Source organism: Callorhinus ursinus, unplaced genomic scaffold (genome assembly GCF_003265705.2).
Source record: "Callorhinus ursinus isolate GAN/ISIS: 27379988/994484 unplaced genomic scaffold, GSC_fseal_2.0 scaffold20, whole genome shotgun sequence".
Lineage (NCBI taxonomy): Eukaryota > Metazoa > Chordata > Mammalia > Carnivora > Otariidae > Callorhinus > Callorhinus ursinus.
The window spans coordinates 289,163-317,134 of NW_027397082.1; the positions used below are offsets into that span (position 1 = coordinate 289,163).

Consider the following 27,972-nt stretch of genomic DNA (forward strand, 5'->3'; position numbering starts at 1 on the left):
CCTGCCCTCGGCTCTTACCTTCTGCTCCAGCGTCCTCTCTAAAGCGTCCACACGAAGTTGCTCCTTCCGCAGACTGGCCTGGTAGGCAGCCTGCTCCTGCTGGGCCTTCCCTCGGACCTGCGCGATCTCAGCGTTGGCCCTGCGGAAACAGGGTGGGGGGATGCTCAGGAATGATCACCCTTCCCCATAGACCCCCTCCCACCTTCTTCCTCCCAGCTCTGGGCAGCAGGAGCCCATGAGCACCCCCTGCCCCCAGCCCCCATTCCCGTGATGCCACGGTGCTTTGAGCGGGTGCCCTGGAAATTGCAATGTGTGTCCTTCACTTATCAAAATGCTGAGAGTACACTATCATCACAAGCCACACTGAAAAAACACAAGTGGATTACCCGCCCTCCCCAAGCCAGTGTGAGCGGTGCCACTGGAGTGCCCGGCCTGCCTTGGCGGGGTGCTGAGAGGCCTCCGGGAGCGGACCCGAGGCCGCGTTACCTGTCCAGCTTCTCCTCCGCGTGCACCTTCAGGGCCTGGTACCTCTGCTCCTCTTTCTTTACCCTGGACAGGTACTCCTGTGCACACTTCTTCAGCACCTCTTCATTCTGACGTGACAGAGGACAGAGGTCACGCCCACAGAAGAAATGCCCCGGGGTGCTGGGAACCCTGAGAACTCCCCGATGCTGCTGGAACCCTGGACCACCAAGTCCAGGTCCCTATAAATCTCTCCCAACCTGCTCCAGCTTCCCCCACCCACCCTATCCAGCGTCCCACTCTGCCCCGACACGAACACACCTTGCGGAAACCCTCAAGGACCTCCTTCATCTTCTCATATCTCCTGAAGAGATCAGCCAGAGATTTCTCCACCGAGTTCAGGTCGGCCAGAGCTTGCTCCTTCTCTAGGACCAGCTGCTGGACGGTCTGGTGGGAGACGGACTTCTCCCTCTGCTCATCCTCTGGCAAGAGACACAAGGATCCAGATGATAGCGCTGGGGGATCCCAACCTGGTCTCAGGGGCAGCTGGGGCCTCAGATGCAACTCAGCCTGAGCACAGGGCATCCTAGACTCTGGACAGACCCACCCCCCCACTCCCCGAGCCCACCCAGACTCTGTTTCTAAAGGAACAACGCCCACAGGCCCAGCATCCCGGGCCTGGGCCTTTGCAGTGTGAGATGGGACGGAAACTAGCCACTGTCCTTGAACCTGATCGATGCAGACCCTTAAAAATCCACATTCAAGGCCCCAGTGATTCTATTCAGTTGATGACAGCAAACAGATCCATAAGGTGGAAAAAAATCACAACTGACTTGTGTGTTGAGCAAGATTACAAGGTACAGTAGTCTGGGCTCTGAGGAACAGGCCTTTCTATGTGTTATCAAAATAAAGAGATGGTTATTGGAAAAGAAAAAAGACTTCCTCATCCCTTAAAACATCCCATGAACCAAAGCCCACATCACCATCAGCCCTGAAACTCTGCTTTGCACAGAAATGGACATTTTCTTTGATACAGCAAATGTCTTTACTCTGAGAAAAATGGAGCTCTTTCTGGCAAAGTAAGTTTCTCAGTTATGTACAAAAGAATGAATTCTGGCTCAGTTCAGAGTGGCTGATCCTAGTAAAAGGAACGGCTCCGTCCTCGACCCCACCTCTCGGGGCCACCACCCGCTAACGTTCCCCCGCAAACAGCTTGCAAACCATCTCGTATTTATGGGAAAGGCATTCTCTGACCACGCCGCATAAAAGCCCCTCATCCACACGGCGCTATCTTTTGTGCGCTGGCCCGTTGGTCACCCGTCTGGGTGGGCGAGGAACCTTTTGTTCCCATCTGTTTGGACTTCTGGCGACAACAGAGAGTGGAGGGAGGAGAAGCCCCCTCTCAGAACTCTTGGGGGAAGGAGCTCTGCAGAGCTGTCCTCCCCTCAGCCCCATGTCACCTGGGCGGGGGTCCTGATGCCCAGGACTACCTCTAAGGGCTGGCCGCCGTAGGGCGGATGGCTCTGGAAATGACGTTAACAACAGCAACCAGCGTGCACCCAGCTCTCCCACGCGTCAGGCGTCCTGCTCACTGTTTTGTTCATTTAATGCTCCTAAGCCAGCACCCGGCCGCCAAACTAAACTTCCTTAAGTCCAAACTGGGTCACCGGGCTCCAGCTCAGAGCCCCCTGGGGTCCTCCCTGTGCACTGGGAATGAAATCCAAACTCCCTCCCCACCTGCCCCAGCTACACTGGCTGGCACACCCCAGGCGGTCCTGCCCCAGGGCTCAGTGGTCCCAGAGCTCACTCACTCAGGTCCCTGACACCAGGCCACCTCCCCAGAGGTGCCTTCCTGAGCACCTGCGGGGAACGCCTCCTCCCTACTTTCCAGTCCATTCTCTCACCAGCAACGGCCAGACATGCAAGCGCCCGTGTGTCTGCCGGCTGTCTGCCCAGAACGCACACTGCAGGAGTCTGTTTTGTCCACTTCTCTATCCCAGGGCCCAGGACAATGCCTGAGTCACAGGATGCCTCAACACATCTGTGCCGGGAATGAACGAGGGGAGCCTGGCCCTGGAGCCCGATTCAAACCCAGAGCTGCGCTCATGACCATGTCTCTCCACTGGCTTCCCAATAATAGGCCTGGGAGCTCCCTTAAAAGCAGGGGGAGGCTGGGGATGAAGGAGGGCACTTGTGATGAGCATCGGCTATTGCACGCAAGTACTGAATCACTATCTTGTACGCCCGAAACTAGTATCACACTGTTAACTGACTGGAATTTAAATAAAAACTTAAAAAAAAAAAAAAAAAGGCAGGGGGATGCTGTTTTGGTTCTTTCCCTACGGTTCCTGATAGATAGGCATCTTCCGGTGTCCTGCAGTTAGGCCTATTTTGCCCTGTGCTGTGCAGGGAAGCACCCAGGGTTGTGGGGGGGCACATCCTGGGTTTTAGCTCCAGCTGTGAGATAAACTTACTCAAAAGTCCCAACTCTCAGGGGCCTGGGGCCTCATCTCCAAAATGAAAGGGTTGTCACACAGGAGTGTGCACCCAAATAAGGGGGGCTTGTCTGAACACAGGCTGCAGTGCCCCCACCAGTGGTTCTGGTCTGGCAGGTCTGCAAGGCTCTGCATCTGTGACAAGTTTCCCGATGACACTGAGGCAGCAGGTCCAGGGGCCACGCTTGGGAGAGCCACGGGCCCGGAAGATGCCTGATGTACGTCCAGCCCTGCCTCTCAGAGCCCCCGCTACCAGGCAGAGGTGAAGGACCCAGGAGCCAGACCCTGACTGCTCAGGGTCTGCCCTGGCTCTGACACATCTCAGCCCGGCCACCCTGGGGCAGGGTTTTTAACCTCCATGAGTCTCAGCCTCCTGAGCTGAAAGAGGGGCTCACAGTATTTATCTCATGGTATTTGGGGAAAGAGTAAATGAAAATGTATATAAAGCCTTTGACACACAGTAAGAACCCAGGATCACTGACCCATTATTGACAGCATCACCAGCTCCCCCAAATTAGCGTGATGTCCCGTCACAGTGACTTACAAAGGGGGAGCTTTTTAACATACAGGGAGAACCAAGCTGCCAGCAGCCGGCTTGCCACACCTAGATTCCCAAAAGAAAAGCTGCTTCAAAGGTTCACCAGTAACTGAACGCTTATTTTTACTCTTTGAGTTTCAGCTGCTTCCTCAGTCCTCAGCACACTGCACAATGCACATTCCAGGCTGATCTGAGGCCATGTATACATCTCACTTGGCTCGCAAAGAGCCATTTATCAAGCCGAGCCCATCTGATTTCCTGGATCTGAGACTTAGCCTGCCTCAGGTTTCCTGTCCTCCCCATAAACGCTTGTAAAAATAGAATTTCCCAGTTCCCAGGAGACCGAGGGGGTGAGCATGCATCACCAAACTTTTTATAAATTACAAATGCAGTTGGGTTCTTCAAATCAGGAAATCAGCCCCAAACTCAAAAGGCTCTAGCCTCAACCACAAAACAATGCCCCTGGAGAGGTTTCTGGCTTTTTCAAGCAAAACATTATTAAACCATGTGGGGAGATGGGGGGGGCGGGATGGGGGAGAAATGCAGCAAATACACAATAGCAAAAGTAACAAAAACAGAAACAAACAAACCAACACTGGTTGCAGATGGGCAAGTGTTAAATTAGGTGAAAAGCATTTACTTACCAGGCTTGCCTGTTTGTTTTGCAAGCAAAGGGCAAGAAGCAACAGAAAATGGAAGCAAAACAGATAATCAGAGCAGTTGTTAGGAAAGCAGAAAAAAAAAATCAATTGCAACAACCTGGAACGCAAAAAGCACAGAGGTCTCTTTTTGTTCTGAACCCTAAATAGTCAATATTTGAGCTCGGTTTTAGTAACATGGCACGAGAACGGACAATAATGGCAGGACAGATGTCGGGCTGGCGTGGAACATTTGTGAGGGTTACACAGAAGCCAGAGAGCGGGGCGGGAGCCAGGAGGAGCTCGTGTAGGTCGGGTGGAACCTGGTTTTAACTTCAAAACACTACTGATGTTCATTCTGTCCCGAACTGCCAAGCTCCTGGGGCCTGAGTTTTCCCTCCCACCAGGGATGCTGGTGAGGTGCGCGAACACCAGAAGAGAGATAGGAGACCCAGATGAGCCATGTGGGTGTGCTTCCACATACGGGAACTCACGGCCTGCCCAGAACAGCGACAGTAAGTCCCAGCTGTGCCTCAACCCCATGCCGCCTTTTTGCAAGGTGACGAGGACCTCGAAACCCGCGGCAGCCCTCATCCACATGCCCTGCAACAGTGACTGACGGGATGACAGCCACAGAAGTGCCACCTGATGTACAAGGTCTGAGAAGTGGTTGATGCAGAAGACCCTGAAGGTGCATGAGGTTGGGGAACCAGGGTCGGACGTGCGCTGTCACACCCTCCTGGAGTAACAGTGCCACTCGCCGCTCGGGATGCCGGAGGGGTCTCATGGAGCCGCCGGGAGTGCTCAAACACCCCCAAACTGGAAAAGGCTCAGAGGAGTGAAATCACAGCTCTTGAAGAGAGGAATCCGCAGGCCAAACATACCAGGTCTCCCTGGGGGAGGGGCTGGGGTGCTGGGGGTGGGTGTGCGTAGCCAGAACCCCTGGAGTCAGGGTTCCACGCACTCAGCTTCCCTAGCGTTGAAATGTTCTTCTAACTACTCTCACCTGCAAATATGCTGCAAGGAAATCAGAGTTGAATCATCTTTTCTGTCCAACAGGGACAGACCACTTGAGGCAGGCAGACAGAGCCTACTCTTAGGTTTTCAAGAAGGAATGTCTGCTTATATCAAAACTGTCAGCTGAGCAGTAACAGATGGCTCTGGGCAGCCTTCTCACAGGGGCAAAGGCTCGTGCCCTTTTACCCCCATCTCAACTTTGGCCCGAATGTCATCACCAAGAGCAAAAATAACAGCGAAGACCTCTGAGACACAAGATCTTTCCAGATGAGCCACTGTAGGTCTGAGGTGCATTTTCACAATCCGAGACTCCAGGAGGCCAAAAGGTTGTGCTCAGTGTGCCAAACGCTGTATATTGGAAGACATAAATCCTTCTTCCTGACCACTTTTACAGGCAGTCTCAGTTCCAAGAGTTTCGTTTTTTATCTCATCCATATGTATTCATAAATTCTTATACCAACTTAATAAAGTAGTTTGATTTGATAGAAAGCATATACCATGGGCTGATCCTTAGAAACACCCCAAATGGGCTTTCCCTGAGATCTGGGAGAAATGGCCTTTATTAAAATACATCAAAATTAGAGCTCCTTTGAATAGAAAGCACTCAGTTGTCGGCCTCTTCACCAGTCCCAAGCCTGCTCTCCTATTTATTTTGGGACAAGCCAGAGGTGTGGTGTGACATGGATCCAAACGTCTGAGAGAGGGGAGTCATCTGTTAACCCAGCCTCCAGCTTTGACACAGAAACTGGTTTGCGGTGAGCTGGGATTTTTTACTCCATACGTCCTTAGGAGTAAAAGTTTCTTTTAAAACTGGTATCACGGACCTAAGCAGCAAATTAAATAAAGAGATTCCTCCCTGCCACCCCCGCCAAGTCATAACATCATTTTTGAACAGTGATCATCAGTATAAAAACAGGCTTGGAACTTCTGCAGGATCTTTTCTCATTATTATTATTTTTTTAAAAAGAGTCAGGTGGGTATCCGTTGTGACTTGAGGTCACCTTTTACTGCAGGCCAAAGCAGCGTCGGTACTGGCTGCCAGGGGCTCCGGGTTAAGATGGATTCTGAGTTCGTGCCCATTTCCGTGAGATCAGGTAAATCGCAGGAGGGAGGGGAGAGGTGGGGCGGGCAGCGGCACTGTCACGGGTCCCACTATCCTGCGTAAGGCTGAGGATTTTGTCACTTGAGTCTAAGTTAGAGTTTAGGGATTTGATTCTTAGTGTCTCCCATGAGCAAAAACTCCCCCAAACATCCTAGGAACTGACCCAAGTCTCTTTCCCCGTGAGGTGGGCAGTCCTGGCTCAATGGTGGCCTTGGAGGTGACCACCATGGCTTCCCACAGGCACAAATAATGCTAAGGGACATGCTCGCGTGTGTTTCCAGGAGGCCCCCAGACTCACATTCTGGGATGCTTTGCTCTCTCCCTCAAGGACTTTGTGCTCTAAGAGGGGCCTAAGATGAACACACGCTGAGAGTCTATCTTCAGAGCCCTCCCCGTGAGTCAGAAGCCTCGGGGAGGCCTGAGCCCACCTATCACGACACCCACCTATCATCTGAGCGATGGTCTTCTCATACTCCGCCACTATTTTCCTGTAAGAGAAGCAAAAATATGTTGGAACCATGACAATAGGACAGTTTCTCATTTATACTGGGGTCCATGTGCTGGATATCAGCAGCCTGACCGAGACACTAGAGGACAAGTCTTATTTCTTTGTCAGAGTTGGCTCACCCCTCTAGGTTCACCTTCAACCTCAACCCTCCTCTTGCACACCCAAGGAGGTTCATTTTCCTAGTGCAGGACTCTGACCACACCATGCCCCTATGCAAAACCTTCCATGTGTCCCCACTGCCCACTGAGAAAAAAAATAAGACCAAGTCTTCAGTCTGACAGTCCAAGCCCTCCACAACCTGAGCCTGATCACTCTCATCAAGCTTACCTCCTTCCCCGCCATCACGAACCAAGTGGTTCAATGAGAACGAATGAGTTTTTGTTGGCTCTGGGGTTTCTCACCTCCATGACCTTCCCTGCCCTATTTCCACCTCTCACTGTCTTAGCTGCTTCTCAAGGTCCAATTCAAATGCTATCTCCTCCAGGAAGCCTTCCCTGATTTTTCCTCTGAACTTCATGACATTTTATCTGGATTGTCTAAAATGTCTCACACATCTGGCGTCATAGCATGTGAGTAGAAGCAGCTCCTCAAGGCCCAGGGGCCACTACTTAGTCACCTGTGTTGGAGGCGGGGAGATGGGGAACAGTTACACTTGTTGGATAGCTTCAACCAAACCGTAGCTACACAAAAGCACTAAGATCCTGCTTTATAAGACTGCCTCACTGCTGCCCCCAGGTGGAAAGACCCAGGGAGTGAAAAAGCCCTCCTTCCAAAGTCAACCTTCTGGAAGGAAACTCAAAAAAGCCTCAAGAGTTTCACTTACATTATCCAATAGTTAGTTATTCTCCACAAGAGAACCAAGAACTGCTAACCACCAACGGACTCAGGACCCTGATAACAGCTGGTCCCAGATACTGGGGGCTCAGCTTACTCCCTGGTATGGTGAGGATTTCCCTAGACCCTGTGTAGGATCGTGGGGGAATTAAATGAGGTTAAATAGGCCAGTGAAAGCAGAAGGCACTCTGCAAAGTCCAAAGGCCTCACAGCTGCTGGATGTCTGTCACTGACCTTCTTGACCTTGGCCCCAAGGATAGTGCCTCGCTCAAGGGCCAACCCACAACAAAAAAAGTGACCACACCATGAGCCCACTTGGGTTCTTTCTGAATCCTACAGAGAAGCAGTTCGTGTTTTCTGTAATTAATCAATACCTCCTTGTATCCCTGAATCCCAAAACAGCAATGGACCTTTGGGGCTGCACCGTCTAAACCCGTCACTGCCAAGGACAGAGGCGGGGCCACAGCAGGTAAGGGATGTGTCCTTGCAGTGGTGTGGGGAGACCTGTGGTCCAAAGCTGCTTCAGTGGCACTGTATTTGCATCTCGTCCTCACAGCGACCCCAAGGGGTGGTGCCCTGAGGGTCCCCAGAATTGCTGATGGGGATACTGAGGCACAGGGTCATCCAGGAACCTTTCTAGGATCTACACAGCGGCAGAGCTGGGATTCGAATCCAGGCATCCGCCTGTGGAGCCTTTTCACACCCCGTATGTCTTACTGCCCCGAGCCGCTGAGATCCACCCTTTTCCATAGACGAGGCCAGTCAGACAGAGCTAAGGAACAGGCCCAAAGCAGCTAGGGAGCCAAGCCCGATTTTTACCTGGCCAGGTCTGGCTCCAGAGGTGGACATGTGGGCCTTCAAACACGAGTGCAGCTGTGCCAGTTGGTGACCCCTGAGTCCTACCACACTGGTGAGTAAACAGCACCCGCTGAAGCCCCCGGGGGAGCCCCCAGAGGTGGAACTTCTAGCCTTCCCAGCATGCCCCGCTTTCATGTTCAGGGCAGGCAAAAAATTACAGCCATGCTGCTCCCTCCTCCACTCCCCTACCAAACAAAACAAAACAAAACAAAACAAAACAAAACAAAACAAAACAAAAAGAGAGAGAGAGAGAAAGACAAAAGACAGAGATTTTCAAATGATGCCAGCACAGGGCCTCAGTGTGAATGTGAACAGCACACTGGGATTCACGTCCAGAAGTGGTCACAGAAAACATCAGGAGGAAGAAGGAACTAAGGAGAATTTTCAGGAAGATACTATTTGACCTAGAAAGCAGGGGATAGGATTACCTAAATCATTTGCTCACTACTTAAAACGGTAGCCACGAAGACAGCCGATTCTGATAATTAACCAGCAGCTGCCATTGCAATTAAGTGCGCTGTAAATGTACTAATTCTTCAACCAACTTTTAAAAATTCATCTCTTCCCTACTTTCACACTTTGAGACTTAAAAATGAAGCAAGACTATCAGAGATTTTCTGCATCGCACCAGATCTTCTGTCTTGTGAAAATGGTCGCGCTCTAACTCCTACCTTCCCTTGCAACTGGAAAATCCACGTGTCAGTTCAGCTGGTGCTGCAGAAAGGCAGGTGTGTGGAGAAAATGAACTGTGCCCCCAGGAGCTGTTCTCAGACTTAGCGGTGGCAGCAGCCAGACCCTGGGATGGCCAAAGCAAAGGTCTGGGCCAAAGTTTCTTTAAAAATGCCACCTGCAATACAGTTTTTAAGATCACATCCCAAGGGTAAGTTCTAGCCCCAGAGATGGTTTCTTAGCTTCTAAGATGATGATGAATCATGGAGGAAAATAAAGGGCCAAAAGGTGCATCAGACGGGACGAGGGAGGGAGGCCCCTGGGCACCATGGAAAGAGTTTGGGCTTTGGAATCAGAAGAGTAGATTCAAATTCACATTCCTCTGACTAGAAGCTCCAGGACCTTGGGCAAGTCACCTAACCCCTCTGAGCCTTCCACTGTGAGATGGGGCTGATGATCCCTTCTTGAGGGCTGTGGGGAGAAACAGAGACTGTGTGTCTCCAGCCGGAAGCACAGCACATGGCACGTGGTAGACACTACGTGGTGACTACTGTACTTCTGTTACAGATGCAGCAAATGGAAATAAACCATTCAGACAAAATTCCGGAGACAACCTGTTTATCCGTGGAGACTGGTAAAGTTCCTAACATTAGAACTGTACAAGGACTATTTATTAAATGTTACACAATGAGGTCAAGTTGTATAAAAATCTGTCCAAAATTTGCTAAGTTAAGGGCGCCTGGGTGGCGCAGTCGGTTGAGCGTCCAACTCTTGGTTTCGGCTCAGGTCGTAATCTCAGAATCGTGAGATCAAGCCCTGAGTCGGGCTCCACACTCAGTGGGGAGTCTGCTGGAGATTCTCCCTCCCTCTCCCTTTGCCCCTCCCAATTGTGCTCTCTCCCTCTCTCTAACATATGTAGAGAAATTAAAAAAAAAAAAAGATGTGCTAAATTAAAAAAAAAAAGAGTGTAGGATAATGTACATTTCCACTCTCCACTTTGGAAGAAAAAAGGAGTCTGTATAGGGACACATTCACACATTTGCAATCAGAAACAGAAAATTCTTGGAAGGATACACCAGAAACAGTGGATAGCAGCTACCTGAGGGGGCTGGAATTGGAGGCTGAGTGGGAAGGAGATTTGTTTTTCATTGCAAATGTATTTGTTTGTTGGCAATATTTAGCTCAGGTGCATGATATTTTATCTAACTATCTAAAAATACTAAAAATACATCTATGAAAATATAAACCTTGTCTCATGAAGAACAGTTAAGTCTTGGGAAGACCCTATCCATAGACCACACGAGCTGTTACGAGAGCACAGGTAAGCATCTCCCCAGGTACCAGGAAGCATCACGACTGACCTCATTTCCATCACTTCCCGCCTGCTTTCTTCATATTTGTCCTTCCACTCCGAGACTTCTCTCTCCTTGGTTATGATCTGGCATCAGGGAGAAGAGAGAGATGGACCCCAGAGGACTGAATTCAGATCTGAGCAATTCACAGACCCGAGATAAGGCGACATTGAATTAAAACTTCCTACACCAAACAGTAATTGTATTGAGAGAATTTCCCGGAGCATGAGACAGAAATAAACCAGATATCAGACTCTCACAATGCCCCACCAGGGAGCAACTAAAGGCATATGCTTTCTGTTATAAATCAAACAAGGCCACAGAGCACAGAGGCTCATTAAACAATGGTGTCGAGGAAGATCAAAGATGGTTTGCTACCCGTCTTTGCCCACAGTGGTTGCAGGACAAAGACTGTGTCCAAAGATGCTGGCCTTGTGGATCGTGGGTGTGTGTGTGTGTGTGTGTGTGTGTGTGTGTGTGTGTGTGTGTATTTATTTATTTATTTACACTTGGCAGAAACTGGAGCTTTCCCAGAGAAACCAGAGCCAGCCTCCCCTGAGCCACACCCATGCCATAATACCTCTGCTCTGGCAATCCGGAGTGCGGAGTCCAGGTCAGGTGGCTGGAACAGAAGGCCTGCGGGCTTCTCCACCTCGGAGGTCCCGATGCGGGAGTACAAGGCTGTTTTGGAGATGGAGACATCTGTTGGGTGAGCAGCCTCTCTCTGTGGAATGGTTTTTAATTAAAAAAAAAAAAAAAAAGTTAATATGACTCCTATGGCAAAGAGGATTTGCATTCAGCCTCTCGTGAATGGGTCAGTTGTATGGTTTTGAAACAAAGAACATCAAAAGTATGAGAAAATGCTTGGACTGATGAGCGGGGAAAGGCCAGATACAATCTATGGAAATTGATCATTTTGCACCTGCACCGGCAGACAAAGGAGCTAATAGCAGAGGCCTCCCCAACTCCCCACTTTGGGAGTCAAGCATGTCTGGTGCTTGCTTATCACTGCCATTTATCACACGCAGAGGCATTTAGGCATAGTGCTTAAGAACCAAGGCCATTTTCCAGCAGGCTCCACTTCCAAAATAAAAGCCTGATGGTAAACGATGCTGAATTCTCATCTGCATTTGCCTAGTTTTGAATAACTGCAAATCTGATCATTTTTGTAAGACTGTCTGCATTTCAGTTTGGAGGGGGGTGGGGCACGTGTTTAGCTCTGTTTGAAAGGACACGCTCATACAAAGCGTAAGGCCTACGGAACCTATCAACCAACGTCACCTACAAAAGCTAGTTTCTGGATGCCTCAAGGGAAGAGTTACTTTGCAGCTACGTTGCCTTAAGTTTGCTGTGTCAACGGCAAAATTGAAATCTGGATCAATGACAATATCCACATTTGTTGGTAAGGCCCTCAACAAGTGGTGGGATTCCCCACCCCCACCCACAACCGACACTGGTCTGACTGCCCAAGACAGCCACTAGCCTCCTGGAAGGGAGAGAGGAGAGGACCGCGGTTACTCTTCCTCCCTTTGCGCAAAGAGCTCAGCCATTTCCATCACACTTGAAATGCCATGTTAGGAGCATCATCAACCAGCACAGCGGGGGCCAGCGGTCTAATTCTACTGCAAGAGACTCCAAACCAAGCACACTCTCAGTCCTATGCATTAACCTCCTGGTGCTGGCATGGCTGCCACGGCAAACCTGATTCCTAGAGTCCAATTCGATGTGGAGTAATGGTGATCTGCCAGTCAGGGTGTGACTGCAGCTTCCTGGGGAAATGGATGAGAAGTGAGCAGTGAACACCACACCCAGGTGGAGGAGAAAGAGAGATGTGGAGAAAGAACAGGGAGGACTGGTCTTGGAAGTGGAAGCAGACAAGATTAAAGACCCAACAATGAGGGGGAGGGGGCACCCCGGAAGGTACTCTCTCTTCCATCGCAAGGACAGGCAACCTCACCCCACTACTGGATCAGAGAACATGACCTTGAAATGACTTAGAAAACTCAGGCAGAAATTTAATGGATAGGACTGGAGATGACAGAGTTAGGCCCAGTTAGTTGTACACATGCATGTTTGAATGACATGGTTTTGGCTGTCCTAAAGGTGGGCTTGGGTTTCACTGGCCCTGCCCGGCCCTGCGTATTTGGGCTCCCTGCACAGGGGGACCCGAATGATTACTCCCATCAGAGAGGGGAGGGAGCACACTGAAGGACCGGGAGACACACTGTCCTGTCAGATGGGATGCCATGATCTTTCCATCCTCAGGTCCTAAAGCAGCCTCCACTGCAGGTGACCAGTGCCCAGAAGCAGGCGGGCTGACCTCTCAGAAGAAAGCATGCCATCAGACCATAGGTGTGGAGCCCCTCCCGTGCATGGGCTCATCTCTGCTGTCTGAAATGTTTTCAAGGCTCTACTTGTCATATGGGAAGCTTCTCAGGAAGTAAATAGAAAATTATACCCAGAGGTCTTGTTTTCGACTCAGGTCATGATCTCAGGATCATGAGATCGAGCCCAAGGGCCTCCTTGGGCTCGGCGCTCAGCCGGGAGTCTGCTTAGGACGTGCTCGCCCTCTCCTCTGCCCCTCCCCCTGCTCGCGCTCTGTCTCTCTCTCAAACAAATAAGTAAATAAATCTTGTAAAAATTTTTTTTTAAAAAAGAAAATTATACCCAGACAATAAGGCGCTATTTGTCTTCGTGGAGGAAATTCATAGAGGAAAGATTCTGAAGAGGATTGGGGAAAAAAAAAAAACCCCAACAAAACTGTTGCTGTCACTGTTTAAGTAAAATAATGTGTCCTTTGAAAAAAATTAGAATAAAATTTCAAAATGGAAAGAACACTAGACACCATCTAACGAATCGTGGGCCTTTGGAAGATGAAAAAAAAAATGGAAGATTTAAGGGATTTGGCCAAAAGATTTCCCAGAATGAGATTCAGTTCTGACTCCAAACAAGCCAGCTCTCTGAAGTGCGAGGGGAAATGAACTACAACTAACTTTATCATGCTGGGCAGAACCGAAATCCGACCAGTGCAGGAACTGATGATCTTAAAGCTGCCTAAGTCCTTTGTACAACAAGGAAGGGAATGAAAAATAAATACGTTAATGAGCTTTCTAAGTAAACACAATGGTTAACCACCACATACAGTGACTCATGATCACCTTTCACCCCAGCCACCTGGTGTTTTCAATAAAGGAACAGATGACTTCAGAATCCATTTGAATTACTGCCTGGAGTATCTGCATGTTAATGAAATTCAAGGTACACACCCTGGTTTTCTCTTACAACCAAGAATCATTTCTAACAGAGATAGGTTTGTTTCTCGCTGATATTTTAACATCAGGCTTAGATTAAGCTTTGCTTCTCCTGCATAAGGCCCCACTGGCTGCTTTGGGGGAGCCCAGAGGCCAAGAGAATCACAAATTAAAATGTGAAATGGCCACGACTCGGAAAGAGCATGAGCCTTTGGAACCAACTTCCAAACCCTCAATCCACTCACTCACATCTGGGTCCCTCAGGGGACCCTGAGGGTGCCATCACCCTCAGACCTGCAGACCGCATGCCTGGGGCCTTTCTGGCCTTGCAGTCTTGCCACTTACCCAGGCTCACAGTCCTCCTCATGCCTGGTTCCCTGTTGCTAGGCCTCAGGGGAAGCTGACACCTGGAACCAAGGTGGAACCACAGCAAGCTGGGCCATGGTCATGGAGAGTGGACCAGGCTGGGCCCTTGGGGGGTATCCAGGCTACGTGGCGCCAGGTGGGGCAGGAGAGGGGTCTCTCCTTGGGGAGCTGCAGCATCCAAATTTGACAGCAGCTTGGGATGACAAACAGGAGGAAGACACTCAGTATGTGCCCTACTTAAGGCCCACAGGAGGCACCACCAGCCACCCAACTGGCCATTCCTTCCCGCTGAGTCAAGACATGGCCTCCAGCCTTCTCACCACAGGCTGTGAGCGATGACCGCCAATTCCCCAAACCGGCAAAAAGAAGCTGAAACCCAGGCGCCAGGCCTCTGTCCCTGCTCTTCAGACATCACGTTGTGAAATGCCGGGGGTGGTGGGTGGTTTCTGGACACAGCACTAGGGAAGGAGCCCCTGCCGTCAGGTCACTCACCAATTCAGGTTGTCCCAGACCTAACTCCGTGTCTCCCCCCCCCCCCCACCGGTAAAATCCAGGTCTGCCTTTATCGGCCAGGACTCCTGGAGAAGGAGAAAGATTAAGCACCCTTTCCCTCCCCAAGGGCCTGCTTCTGGGACTTCCTCTGGTCCTGAAGCTTGCCATTTGTATGATCCCTGTTCCCACATGACCCAGACACATCCTTCATTCTTTATATCTGGGTCCCCTCATCCAGAAAGGGCAATGGCTTTAGGGATCGCCACAAGTATCTGTTTATACACGGATTAAATCCATCCCCCACACAGCTTGTACCCCTCGCAAAGCCACAGAGAAAGGACATTGCCGTTCTATCCATCCTGTTTACATTCGGGGCTGTTGTACCATACAGCCGGCCACCCTGGTCAGATGAACCCCAGGAGGATACAACTGAATTCACTTGAGTCAGAAGTGTGTGGAAGACACAGTAAGGAGCTCCAGCCCAATAACCCCAGCCCCACGGAGTCTTCCTCATCTCTTCACGTTTTCTGACTAATGAAGACAGGAAACCCCACCGCGGTCCTTCAAAGGTCCGCTCAGCTGGCTTTCAGTCAACAGGGAAATGTCAAGTGAAGCTGCTCAAGGAGTGACCAGAAACCACCGCCACCATATTTCATGTTGCTTTCAGCCTTCCAAGTGATTTCTTTTTATTCCGAGTGATTTCATTTTTGTGTTAGCAACAGTTTAAGACCATGCTGCCAAAAAGACTGGGCTAATGTCACCTGCAGCTGAAATTTATGGGCAGAAAAAAGAGCAAATTGGATACACAGCTGCTGTTTCTCTTTGTCTACATCAGCAATTTCCAATGCAGGGAAGGGCGATCAAGCGTCTACGTGAGCAAGAAACCCACAGGAACCTAAAAAGTGGTACAAGTTACCATGGCAGAGAAAAATGCTCCTTACTCTCTCAGACAGCGTTACCCCCACCAACGTTTCTTCTAGCAGATCCTTCTGAAATACATAAGGAGGTGGCTGGGTCTGTCCCTCCGACCCACACACAGTGGATTCACGTCTCAATATTTTCTACATCAAAAGTGGGACATGGGGTCTGAGAACTGACTATCATTTACAGGGAGTCAATGGGCCAGCCAATATTTGCCGACTGTCCTCTCTCATGCGTCCCCAGAGGAAGGAGGCAGGGGGGCACCAGGCACTCCAGAACATTCCACACTCCGTCTGAACTCTTACTAGAACATGCTCAATCCTGCCTCAAACTTCTGGACAGGAATATACTGTAGTTACGGTGGCCAGACCTGAAGCCATTCATTCTGTCCTTAAGCCACTCCCCAGAGATATCAAGAAATAAATCTAGTGGGGAAACAAATCCTCACTGCTTGATGCTTTCTAAAAATCTTTCTCATGGAAACTAAACCCAAGCTCATGGGTTAACAGCAAGAACAAGGACGTCAGCAACGTGTATTAACGTTCTCGTCCCTGCCCCGGGTCCCAGCATTCCCAGTCTGACACCCCCAGTGTGACCACCTTTTCACCGAGAGATTCTCTGGGAGGGAGCCCCCCCACCTTGCGGACAGTTCCCGGGGGAACCACATGAGCAGGAGCAGCCCATGAACTCCTGGTCCTGTACCAAGTGAGCTGTTCCTTGAGATGGGACAGGCAAGGGGCTCCCATTTGGAGCCTGGAGTCCCAGTTCCCGCTGGGTCAGTAAATCACTCTCAGACCTCGGACCCGTTCCATGACTCCACTTCCCCATCTGTAAAATGGGACCTGGACCCTCCCCCCACCCCGCCCCTATAGTAGAGATGCTGTGAGTGTCCAATCCGGTAACAACGGCAAAAGTGAAGCTTTGCTACCCAGAGCCACTGTCCTTTACTGCACACCTACTGTGTGCCAGGCACGGCACCGTCCTCCACACAGCATCTGCAGCCCTTACAGTAAACCTGCAAACGCACCGTTAGTAGCCTCATCTCACAGCTGCAAAAACAGAGGTCGAAAGAGGCTCACCAACACGTTCAAGGCCACAGAGCGTGCTGGGCTGCCCAGTGCAGGGTGCGGCATGGGGGTGGCCCCAGCTCCCCATCAGCCTGGAGGGGCGGCCTGAACCTCAGAGGGGCCACAGTTTTACACACCTTCAGCAACTCATTCAAATTGTTAAGAAAAATTACTCCAAACTTAAAAGCTAGGCAAAAAGATTTCTGCATGCTCTGTCAGTATCTTACTCTACTCTAGAGCGGGCCTTGCCCAACGATGGCGGACGGGCCAAATGGCCCAATGTCCTCTTTGGTAAAGAGGGTTTTACTGGAACATGGCCACACCCGTTCATCTACACATTATCTGTGGCTACTTTGAGCTACAACGGCAAAGCAGAGTAGCTGTGGCAGAGACCAGATGGCCCGCTAAGCCTAAAATATGTACCATCTGCCCTTTATAAGAAAAGGGTTGCTTTTCTGTAATTCTATTGACTTTGGCCTAAGGGCCCGTCCGAGGTTTCAGGAAGGTCTCGGTTTCACTATTTACTATTGATTAGGGTCCGGGCTCAGTGCGGTTAGATATCCACTAGTAGAAAACAGAAAATTTGCAAATGATTTTTGTTCAGTAGAGAAGCAAATGGTTTTTGCAGAACACAAACAAACAAAAAGCCTCCAAGGTTATAGTCCATTGTCTTGTTTAGCCAGCATTAACCAGTTTTACATTGAACTTTGCAGTAAGACTGCAATAAGATGCTGGACCTCTTTGTTCCACTGACTCTGTATCGGGTTCTCCCATTCTCCTCCATTCAACCTGCTTTACCACCCTGCTGTTCCCTTCATTACCGAGGTAAGCAGATCTTAGACATGTGCTCAGCGTCTATATATGTGAGAGTTATGCTTTTAGCATTTCAGAAAATTTTATGCTACTTTGTAGGACCCTGGCATTGCCTGCTTAGCCAGTGGTTAGCAAAGGAACTTCTGGACCACACCACATTCTCAAGAGGCAGCGCACGGCAGCAGCAAACCCGTACCTTGGTGTCCTGGCGGCTACGGGAAGCCAGGGCAATCTGCCTGGCTAGCTTCAGGGCTTCTATCCGCATGACGGCAAACTCTAACTCCTCCTGTCCAAGGGGTGGGGGATGAGCAAATCGCAGGGGAAATGCATCAAGACAGGATGTCAATGTGTCCCACATCCAAGAAATGAATGTGCCACGTGAATGTGTCATGACAGGTACTCAGGAAAAACACACGTCTGGCTTTCTTGCACAATTAACACCTCAGCAGATCATGAAATAAGTGTTTAATTTTTTTTCTTTCTTTTTTTTTTTTTTTTTTCTGTAATTGCCCTTCGGAATGTCTGTCGGGAAGGATCGTGTGGTCAAATATGAGATGATTTTTATAATGGGATCAAAATTTTTACTGCACTGTTTCCTTCGATTTTTTTCCTTTTTGTTTCTTATAATTAAGTCAAGATGGTCAACAGTTTCCATGAATGGTTTTGCATTCTCAAATGACTGTGAACAATCTGTCCAGGTTTGCTCTGAAGGTCTTAGTCTAGAGGGTATCAAATTAAGTTGTCAAGTTTAAGGCACAGAGTACTAATTGTTTTGGTTCCAGATGTGAGACCGAGTCCAGATGTTATCTCAATGGGAGTCTGAGATAGCCTCCCCTCGCATATATATAAACAGCTTGACTCGATGGTGATCTAATACCCTTGGTTCTGTGAATAAATCACAGAAACTGCTTTTGGGGTTATCAAAACTTCTGAAAAATGACTGTTTGGGTCCAATTTCCCATTTGAAATACAAATGGTTTGTCCCATATGTAATCACACAATTTATATTATTTTGGCATCTTGGATCAAGAACACCCATACATCAGTCTTTGAGGGGAAAGGGATTTCATTTGGAGCATTTCCAGCAATACCTCGTTAGATCCTGCCTCACTGCATTTGGGGTTCGGAGTTCATTCTCTACTGAGGTTTTCACAAACTCCCAAAAGGTCACACGTGGGCTACAAACCTGAAGTTTCTGGGCAAATACTGGGGGGTTCTTTTCTGCTAAGTCGGGTTCCAGATAGTCAAGCGCACCACAGAGAGAGGCTGGATGAGCTAGCCTGCTGAGAAGGGCGTCAGCAGAGGCAAAGGAGCCCTCAGGAGCTGTCTGAAGGCCGGCAGAGGACACAGAGGAAAAATAGAGGAGACACAGAGTGACATCGATTCCGAGCAAGGACCACGCACCTAGTTGCTGGACATTTCTGACTTAAGGCTAAGGAGAGTATTAATTAGGTGCCACTACTTTCCTTTTCATCCTAATTCCCACCTGCTGACGATGGGCATCTTGAGCTTGACAGGCTCCCCACCCACCCCCACCCCCCGCCCCGGAAGCACAGGCTTAGGTGCCCGCCCACCCCCACGCCACCCTCGCTCCCTAACCAGTCGGTGGGAGGAAAGTCACCATGTACTTATTTATTTGAAAATCTCAGTGGGGGAGACAAGGCAGTTGATGGGTTTTCCAAACATAATATAACTCATCAAGAAAACACCTTCAAGTATAAGTGTCAAAGGTTTTGATAAAGGTCATTTTCTAAATAACAGAAAGACGATTTCAAATGAAAAAGTGTTTCTGGGTAGACTGGGAAGACTCCAAGGTCAGACTCCAAGGTCAACTTTGTAGAAGTTGAGTCATGCATGAGTTCTTCCATAGTGTGTATTTGAGAGACTGAGTCACATCTACTTTCTTCTTGCTTACTAATATTTTCCAAGTATTTAACTGCCACACAGCAGGTGCTCAATAAATATCTGATGCGTGAGAAATGAATGGTCTACTAATATAGAACAACAAAAGTTAACACTAAAAGTAACTAAGTCAATGGCTTCAAACCCTCTTGGGGACTGCTGGGAAGGAGGTAAAAGAGAGAAAAGTAAAACTTCACCTAGAAGGATGGCCCATTTTAGATGTTCAGGGGGTCTATTTGCTCTGCAAGGCTCCAGAGGGGTTGGGAAGGGAGGGGTATAAATAGGTCTGTAAACAGGAGGGACTTCTCATCACCAACGCCCAGGAAAACCAAGTGTTTCCCAAAAGGGGTGTCCCCTGCCCTACCATTCTCTGCCCCCTGACCTAGAGTACGGAGAAGCAGGGTACAGACTGATGTCACCTCCAAAGCAATAGTTCAGCCCCAAGGGACTAAAGTGGAAATCAAGAACCCCGAAGGCAGATAAAGCAGTGAGGTAAGAACTCCAAACCACACTGGTGAAGATGAAGAGCTTTTCTCTCATGGCTAGGGTGTGGGGTCTCCGAGGCTGGCTTCTGTGGTCCAGGGACGGGGGGCGGTGGGGGGGGGGAGCCCACGCCATTGCTCTGAAGGGCTGAACCCTTTGGTGATGGGACCCAGCTGGCCCAGGCCTCGGCCCCAGTGATCTTGGGCCCTTCCGACCCCACTTACAATTTCAATCGCGTCTGAAGCAGTGCCCAAGGTCATGACCTCCAGCTCCTTCTGGGAGGATTTCTCTGGCACCTGCAAGTGTGGCTCTTGGTTGGGAGCCAGTCCTCGTGTGACAGGATGCTGGATCTTTGCCCCAGCATTGACAAGGGCTTCAGTTTCCTCAAAACTTGACCTGAGGAAGAAAAGAGCATCTTTACTTGTCTCATTGGAAAGCCCACTGAAATTGACCAGGATGCCCCGACGCAATCACCATCCCAAGGGATCCTGCACTTCCGGAGCCGCGTTCCCAGAGGGAAACTGGGCCGGGTGTTGGGTGGCCTGGGAGCCTGTAGGCTGGAGAGCCTGAGGGAGAGGGTGGTCCAGCCCCACCCCAGGGCCTGCTGACAAGGGAGGGTCGGGAGCACAGACGCCACTGGCTAAGGGCACAAGCTGGAGTTAAGCAGACTGCCCGTCCCTCGGCGTGCACCCTGGCACAAAGGCACAAGCCAGCTCGGCTACAGGTGGCCTGAACATGCGACAACATGTGTCCTGCATCTCAGTTTCTTTTTCCGTAGGACAAGAGATGAGACAGGGCTCGGTGAAGGTCAAGGGAGATACTGCCTGCATGTGAAGCACCTGACATGGTCCCCGTCACCATGACTATTGCTGGGACATCACCACCGTCATTCTCAATACCCTGGGTGGATTCGGAAGTCAGTTCGGGAAATCAAAGCAAGAGCTTTCCCTCCCACTCAGAGAGAGGGGCAGTTAAGGGGATGGGAGGGTCGCAGCCCCAGAGCGGTGCCCCTCCCTTACCCCACCCAGCACCACACAGCTCAGAACAGGACCATAACCAGTGCTAATTCACAGCCACGTTAACAGTGAGTGAACGTCTACCCAGCACTTCGCTTTCCTTATAGCCTCTCTGTTTCATCCTCCCGGTGGCTTTGGAGGACAGGCACCCCCAGGCCCACTGCACAGTTGGGGGGGTGCCTGGAAGACTGAAAGCCTCATTTAGTCCTCATGAAATTCCTACAGGGCCCGTTTTATGACTACCCTCATTTTACCCACGAGGAGACGGCAGCACAGCAGGGTCAGATAACCTGCATCGGGTCACACAGTCAGTAAGGGGTGGAAGTGGGACTCTGGGGCTGAATGCTGCAGCACGCTGCCTCCCCAGGGGACAAACCACAAGACAACACTGCGTGTGCACTGGGTGGGGGGGGCGTGACTGAAGGGGCTCACGCATTCAGCTGTTAACCGGACAAAGGGTAGCCTTACCGGTAACACCCCCACCCCGCTTGTATGTCTGTAGGGATCCTCAGAGACCCGGATGTGGGCTCCCTGAATACATCAATGCAGATGAAACCACGCCGGGACAGCAGTGCCACGGTGCTCAGAGCCCGACCCGAAACACTCTCCTCATGGAAGCCGTACCCTGAACACGGCGTCGGGGACTCCGACGTCCGGACCGGGGGAGACTTGACCGGGCTCTCCTGAGAAGCGTCAAACATAAGGTACAGGGCCTGCTTCTTCGGGGCGTCATCGTCCTGCTGCAGGGATCAAAGGCACACAAGTCAGCTCGGCTACAGGTGGCCTGAACATGTGACAGAAATAAAAACCACAGCTCTTTCCAACAGAACAAATAACTCATCAGGGAAAAGCCTCCATTCTTCTGGGGCCACCCAGAAGGGAGGAGCAAGCCAGTGCTGGCCAGGGGAGAGGAGAGGAAAAGGGGAGGGAAGTTGTGAGCGTGTGCTGCTGACAACAGTGTCGAGGGGAGAGGGATCATAATGGTGTCGGGGTGCTGCACGCTGTTCAGTCCACCAGCATTTACTGGCCACCCGTCTGGATGGGCAACCATGCGGCCACTGGGTACAAACACAGGGGTAGGCAAGCCCCCAGCCTAGGCAGTGCCCACAGTCAGATGGGGGGTGGGGGGACGAGCATGATGGTCCAGTGTGGTGAGCGCCTCCAGCATGGGCTGCTGACTGCGGGTCAGAAGCCGCAAGCCCAGCATCTACAAATGATGCAAAGAAAGATAAAGATAGGAGCAGTATGTCCGGGCCAACAGTCTCACAGCAAGCCCTTCTGGGGCCTCGGGGCCTCAGGGCCTCGGACAGCATCACTGGACAAAGGCACAGCACAAGAGGCCATGCTCGGAACCAAGTGCCCTCCAGGCAGTAGACAGGGAGCCAGGGAGGACAGCTACCCGTCGTAGCCACTTAAAAGCGAAAGGGATGGCGGGTGTGGGGGAGAGAGACTTCTTGCCAGAAGAGCCGATCTTCAGTTACATAAAGCAATTAATTTGAAGGAAACAGGTAATAGGACACCTTAAAAACCACCAAACCACTGCTACACCCTTTTAAGGAAATCTCTGACTAGTTCTTTCTCAGTCTGGGTAAGTAATGATGCAGGAAGCCTAACTGCATTCTCTTTGCTCACTTAAAATGCCATGTGAAGTGGGCCGAATACAAACCTCCAGCCCTCAGTCCCAGTTCACCCCTACTGTGCACCCAGTTCACCCCTACTGTGCACCCAGGACGCTGCGGGCACAGAGGACCCTGGATCTGGGACCCGAGCTCAGGAGGAGGCCAGCGCCTGCATTTTCGCGAGACAGGGAGGGAAAGCAAGTCCCCTGCTAGTCTGCAGCAGGACTTACAGGTAAGGAGGAGCCGATTTTCTCCATATATTCAATTTCATAGGGGTTTCTGTAATCCAACTCTGCAAAAGAAACAAAAGGAGAGTTAGTGTCAGGAAAAAAAATTTAAAAACAAGGAAAGGTTTGGGCCAGGCAGGGTGGGGTCTGGAACCAGACTCTAAACTCTGAGCCTAGCCACGACTCGAGGTTTCTGATTCGGCTGGAAGGGGAGGGCAGCTCAGCCATCTTCAGACCACTCGTAAACCACTTGCGACAAAGGGGCTCCTGCCATTTGGGCGCCTAAGAGTCCAAGGGAATTAAGTCTGAGCAGGAACGGATCTGAGCGCTATGCACCGAGTTTTCAGAACAGTCTATTTTGAGTGTTGCTTTTCTCTGTGTCTCACGCGCAATGTGGAGAATGTTCCCACATCCTGACAACATTCGGAACTGGCCCCACCGCGGTCCCTCTCTGAGAATGTAGCCCCGGCCTTACTCCGAGGCAAGGGAAGAACATACATCATTCCTGCACTGCTGCTTGTTGAGAGGCTTTGCAAGTCACCTGGAACACTTCCTGAGATCCTGCCAGTGCCCGCAGGGCTGGTACAAATAAGATTTTCAGATGCAAAGACTATGAGAGTCCAATTAGGTAGAGAAATGACCTATTTCAAATTGACTGGAAGGGAAACTTGAGAGGCTCTCACTGGAGACAAGAAGTCCTGGGTCCCTCAGGTCCCCGGGCGGGGGTTCCATGAGGACGCCCAGCTCTGCCCCTCAGCGGAAGTCCCTGTCTACGGAATGGATTCCAAGCATGCATGACGTGCTGGGCACGGTGGATGTGGTGGTGAACAAAACCGGAAACAAAATCCTCAAGGAAGCCACATCCACAGCTACCAGATGGTTCTTTCCTACTTGAGAAGGAAACCAAGAGGTCACAAGTGACCCACTCAGAAGGCAGCTCTACAAGAGCGTATGTGGCAATCCCTAATGCCTGCATTCTTTTTTTTTTTTTAACATAACATGGAAATAGCCGTTCTGCTTTAAAGCACCTCTATTTCTGCATATGGCTGAAGGCATCGCTTAAACAATGATTCCGTAATATGAGCTTTAAGATGACACATCTCCTGGAAGACCATCCCCAAACCGGCAGGTGTGCGGGGATGTGGCCGTATGAACTCAAGCACTGATCACACATGGACAACTCTTCAGGAGTTTCTGAATCTACCTGATGAAGCCAATGCCTCCTTCCAGTGGGCTTGGCCTGCCCAGGGGTTCGAAGACGGTTTTGTGCATTAGCGGCCAGAAAGACTCCATGCGTCCCTCAGGCCTCCGCCCTGATTTGTGCGTCACCCTGGAAGAGCAGAGACTGACGCAAACCCCACGTGGCTGGGCTGCAGCTTAGCGTCTGGGACTGGAATGGGCATCCTTTCTTAGGACGTACAAGTATTTGTTTATGAAGACTTCCTGTCTTCCTCATCTGGTAAAGGAGAGATAAGCTAGGGATGGTGAAAGACAAAGTGATTTCTAGAGCCACCTCCAGATCTCTCACTTTCCAGATGTAGGACCTCGGGACTATTATTTTATTGTCCTAGAGTTTTAAGTTGAGAAGATAACAGTGCATCCGTTGCCTCCTTCTCCAAGGTTATCATTATTAGCACCAAGGAATTATTTAACCCTAAATTATTTAACGAAACCCTTCAGCACACCCGCAAGGGCATAGAGCACCCAGGATGCACCCAACAGGCTAAGAGCCACCACAGAGATATTCCCAGGGACTGAGGCCCTGGGTCCATGCCCAGCTCCGGTGACCAGCGCGGCTCGATCAAGCATCCCTCCTGGAACCTTAGCTGGTCCCCTGGCAGCCGATCAGGGGGTGTTTCAGGTCACCGAGCTCATTTATCTGCCTTCTTTCCCACCTGCCAATGGGGTCTCCCTTCCCACTGCCCGGTGCCCCCCATCCCGCCCTTCAGAGGCAGCAGATGACAGTACAACAGTGGGGGATTACCTGACCCCCCACCCCGAGGAATGTCTGCATCGTAGCGTGTGTGGTTACAGGAGGCCCGCACTCTACGCAGGAACTTCAATCCCTGGTGATGCCGGGAGGGGTTCCTTCAGCACACGGCCTGAAACTGCCAATCGTAGCCATTTGGGGTTCTCATGTACAATTTACAAAATGACCCAGGGGCGCCTGGGGGGGGTTCAGTTGGTTAAGCGTCTGCCTTCGGCTCAGGTCATGATCCCAGGGTCCTGGGATCGAGCCCCACGTTGGGCTCTCTGCTTCTCCCTCTCCTTCTGCCCCTCCCCCCCACCCACTCGTGCTCTCTCTCAAATAAACGAATAAAATCTTAAAAAAAAAAAAGGGCCTGGAAAAGATGTGAAGAAAAACAAACCCTCTTCTTGTCATCCAAATCATCTCCTGCGCTTTGAGGGAACATCTTCCTGAACGTTGTTTTCAAAATTTCTCTCATCTGCTTTCAATGCTAAGCCTCAAAGGGTGAGCTTGGAGGGGGAGCCATGTCCGGCGTCGGCTGTCACACGCAGCCGGGGGGCTGGGAAGGGTGATGCCAGTTACACCATGTGGCCCAACACCTTTAGCTCCAAGAGAAGAGGCCTCTCGCTAAGGCATGTGCCGCCTCACACCGTAGAGGCCCAAAGTATTTTTTTTTTTAAGATTTTATTCATTTATTTGACAGGGAGAGAGGGAGAGAGCACAAGCGGGGGGGGGGGGTGGCAGGCGGAGGGAGAAGCAGGGTCCCCGCGGAGCAGGGAGCCCGATGTGGGACTCGATCCCAGGACCCCGGGATCATGACCTGAGCCGAAGGCAGATGCTTAATGACTGAGCCACCCAGGTGCCCCCCGAAGGTATTTTTAATGGGTCCTGTCATCTCTGAGGGCTGCTTCCGGTGATCATTTCATGCTGGTCAACACACCATGAGAGGGCCCAGTGGCTGTCCTCTGACCCCAACTTCCAGAGCTTGGCTGGGAACCGGGCAGAAGCTGGAGGATGCGGTTGCGTCCAGATGGTCATTCCCAGGGTCGGGGGGGCCAAGTCCCTGACTACCACTGCCTACTGACTCGCCGACACAACGCAGCTCAAAGTGTCTACGTTTTGCAAAAAAGTTAATGATGTCAGGTAAGAGTGCTACCACGTGCTATACAAACCTAAGGGATTGTGGCCAGGTATATTACAACGGCTCATGGCTGGTATTTCTGGAACTTTTAACATAAGTGATGGGAGAAGAGACCCTTTGTTAGAGGACAAGGACACTGCTCCCCATGTCCTGTCACTCTTCTGAATGTCCGCAGTGTGACAGCGATGGTGTCCACCACAGAAGAACAGTTAGGTTCCTGAGGGGGACGCCTTCCCCACGGTTGGAAGCGGGAAGGTGAGGCTGGATGTCGCTGCGTGTTAGGGAGACAGGGTTGCTGGGTGACCCTCAAAGGCCCACCCCGACTCCGCGAATCTAAAACGCTGCTCTCCTTGGGTCTCTCGGACTCGACCTGGGAGAGGCTTTGGAGGCTCCTAATATCTGCATCCCTACGGACCACACGGACTAAGTTTTTTTCCCACTACGTTTCCAAAGATTGCACCAGAAGAGGCCATTTACGAAGCAAGCGTCCGAAGAAAAATATTTATAATTGCCAATCTGACTTTTTAATGAGTGGGAGATGATCAGTGTCGCCACCATGAGCTGCTGTCATTACTGCCCAGACACGTCATTTTAATTAGCTGGGCATCTTTCTAAACTAGTTCCATCCAGGTTTCTCAGACTACTCAGACAGCGTGAAGCTCTTGTGGACCCAGGTAGGGAAGCACTGCTGAGTTCCACACCCTCTTTCTGGAGACGACGAGAGGAAGCCTACAGGGTGCTCACGTACAGGAGCGTGGTGGGCGAGGGCAGGACGCTTCGGAGTCAGGCAGCCCTGATCTGCGGGGGCTAGCCCCACATTGCTCAGCAAGTTGTAACGGTGCAAAGCCTGTGCTTTCTTGCTCCTAGGTGAGGAGGAGCAGAAATCCACTCTCTAGAACTGAGAGAACGAAATGAAATCATGTGTACGAGAGCCTCAGCGGGGCTCAGAGCGCTGCACCAGTGACAGCTCGTAACTACTGTCACTTAGAGAATTGGCCCTGTAGTAAATACCTGGTCAGGGGCTCATTATTTCTAACCCCAAATCTCATTCCCTGTGATTTGTGACTTCCCTGTAATAAAGCTTCAATCACAGCCACAGCTCTGGCCAGATTCTTTCTGGGGATGACATCAGCACCCCAGGGGCATGTCTGGACTTGACCTCAGTAAGTTAACAGGAAAGATGATCCCAAGTGGGGCTGGGCATCCAGTTTCTACATCCACCTGCTGGCGGGAAGCAGGCTGTATTACAAAGGTGAATGCAGGGTCGGCACCTCCTGAAACTCTAACTGTCCCTTATACGTACAGATGATGGATTTCTGACTGCCCGCCAGTTGTAATTTTGGTCGGGATTTCCCGAATCTTCCCAATTATTTTCTAAGGAGGCAGGTTTCATAGAGCTTTGTTTCAAATGTACAGATTTACCTCTTTGTTGAGTTTCTGCAGAAAATAAGCAATGATCAAATATGTCACTGAGCTAGTGAGGTGTCTGTTTTGGTTCCATGTCAAAGATGAACAAACATGCTAGCATGGATTGGGACACCTACTGGCTTAACAGGTATTATTAGGATTTTTATATTTTCTATTAAAAATGCATGTATTGGGGTGCGGGGATGGCTAAGTCAGTTAGGCGTCTGCCTTCGGCTCAGGTAATGATTCCAGGGTCATGGGATGGAGCCCCGCATTGGGCTCCCTGCTCAGTGGGGAGCCTGCCTCTCCCTCACCTTCTGCTTGCCGCTCCCCCTGCTTGTGCACTCGCTGTCAGATAAAAATCTTTAAAAAAAAAATGCACATCGTCATCATTACAGCATTAAGTGACCTCAGAACAGCCCGGACCAAACGTGGGAGACAGGGCATGGGGCACTACAGAGGCAGCAAAGCGGGGGCACGCACGGGGCAGAGTGGTTCCAGCCAGTGGGGCTTGTGGCCCAGGTGTGTGTGCAGAGGAAAGGCCTGAAGAGGGTCAGAAGCCAGGTCCCAGGGCGCCCGGGGTCAGGCTGCAGTGAGATGGTCACTATCAAGCCTCCCAAACCCCAACCTGAGGGCCAACCAGACAGCCTACCAAAAGGCTCTGTTCCACAGAACACACAATGCCAAAACACCCAAGTACACATAACTTAGAGGGTCTTTCCATCTTCAAAGTGTAGATAAGTAGTGTGGTGAGAAGGTACACATCCAACCCCCCGCCCCGCCGCCAAACGAAATGGACCTCACTCATGTCGTTCGGAGACTTGA

The 27,972-nt window shown here is 50.7% G+C and overlaps 1 protein-coding gene across 11 annotated transcripts in view; it reads right to left on the reverse strand.

Moving 5' to 3' along the window:
* The window catches only part of TACC2 (transforming acidic coiled-coil containing protein 2), a 207,225-nt gene that overhangs the window by 3,939 nt on the left and 175,314 nt on the right, over nt 1–27,972 (reverse strand). For 8 of the 11 annotated variants that reach the window (XM_073904071.1, XM_073904069.1, XM_073904068.1 and 5 more), the window contains 11 exons: nt 22,634–22,695; nt 21,409–21,524; nt 19,993–20,164; nt 18,570–18,710; nt 17,580–17,669; nt 11,054–11,197; nt 10,483–10,559; nt 6,697–6,740; nt 784–944; nt 487–593; nt 19–139 (listed from right to left, as the gene is read on the reverse strand). In XM_073904071.1, the coding sequence (XP_073760172.1) occupies nt 19–139; nt 487–593; nt 784–944; nt 6,697–6,740; nt 10,483–10,559; nt 11,054–11,197; nt 17,580–17,669; nt 18,570–18,710; nt 19,993–20,164; nt 21,409–21,524; nt 22,634–22,695 (1,235 nt within the window). The remainder of the gene's footprint in view (nt 1–18; nt 140–486; nt 594–783; nt 945–6,696; nt 6,741–10,482; nt 10,560–11,053; nt 11,198–17,579; nt 17,670–18,569; nt 18,711–19,992; nt 20,165–21,408; nt 21,525–22,633; nt 22,696–27,972) is intronic. The other 3 variants (XM_073904076.1, XM_073904075.1, XM_073904077.1) reach the window with 1 other exon arrangement.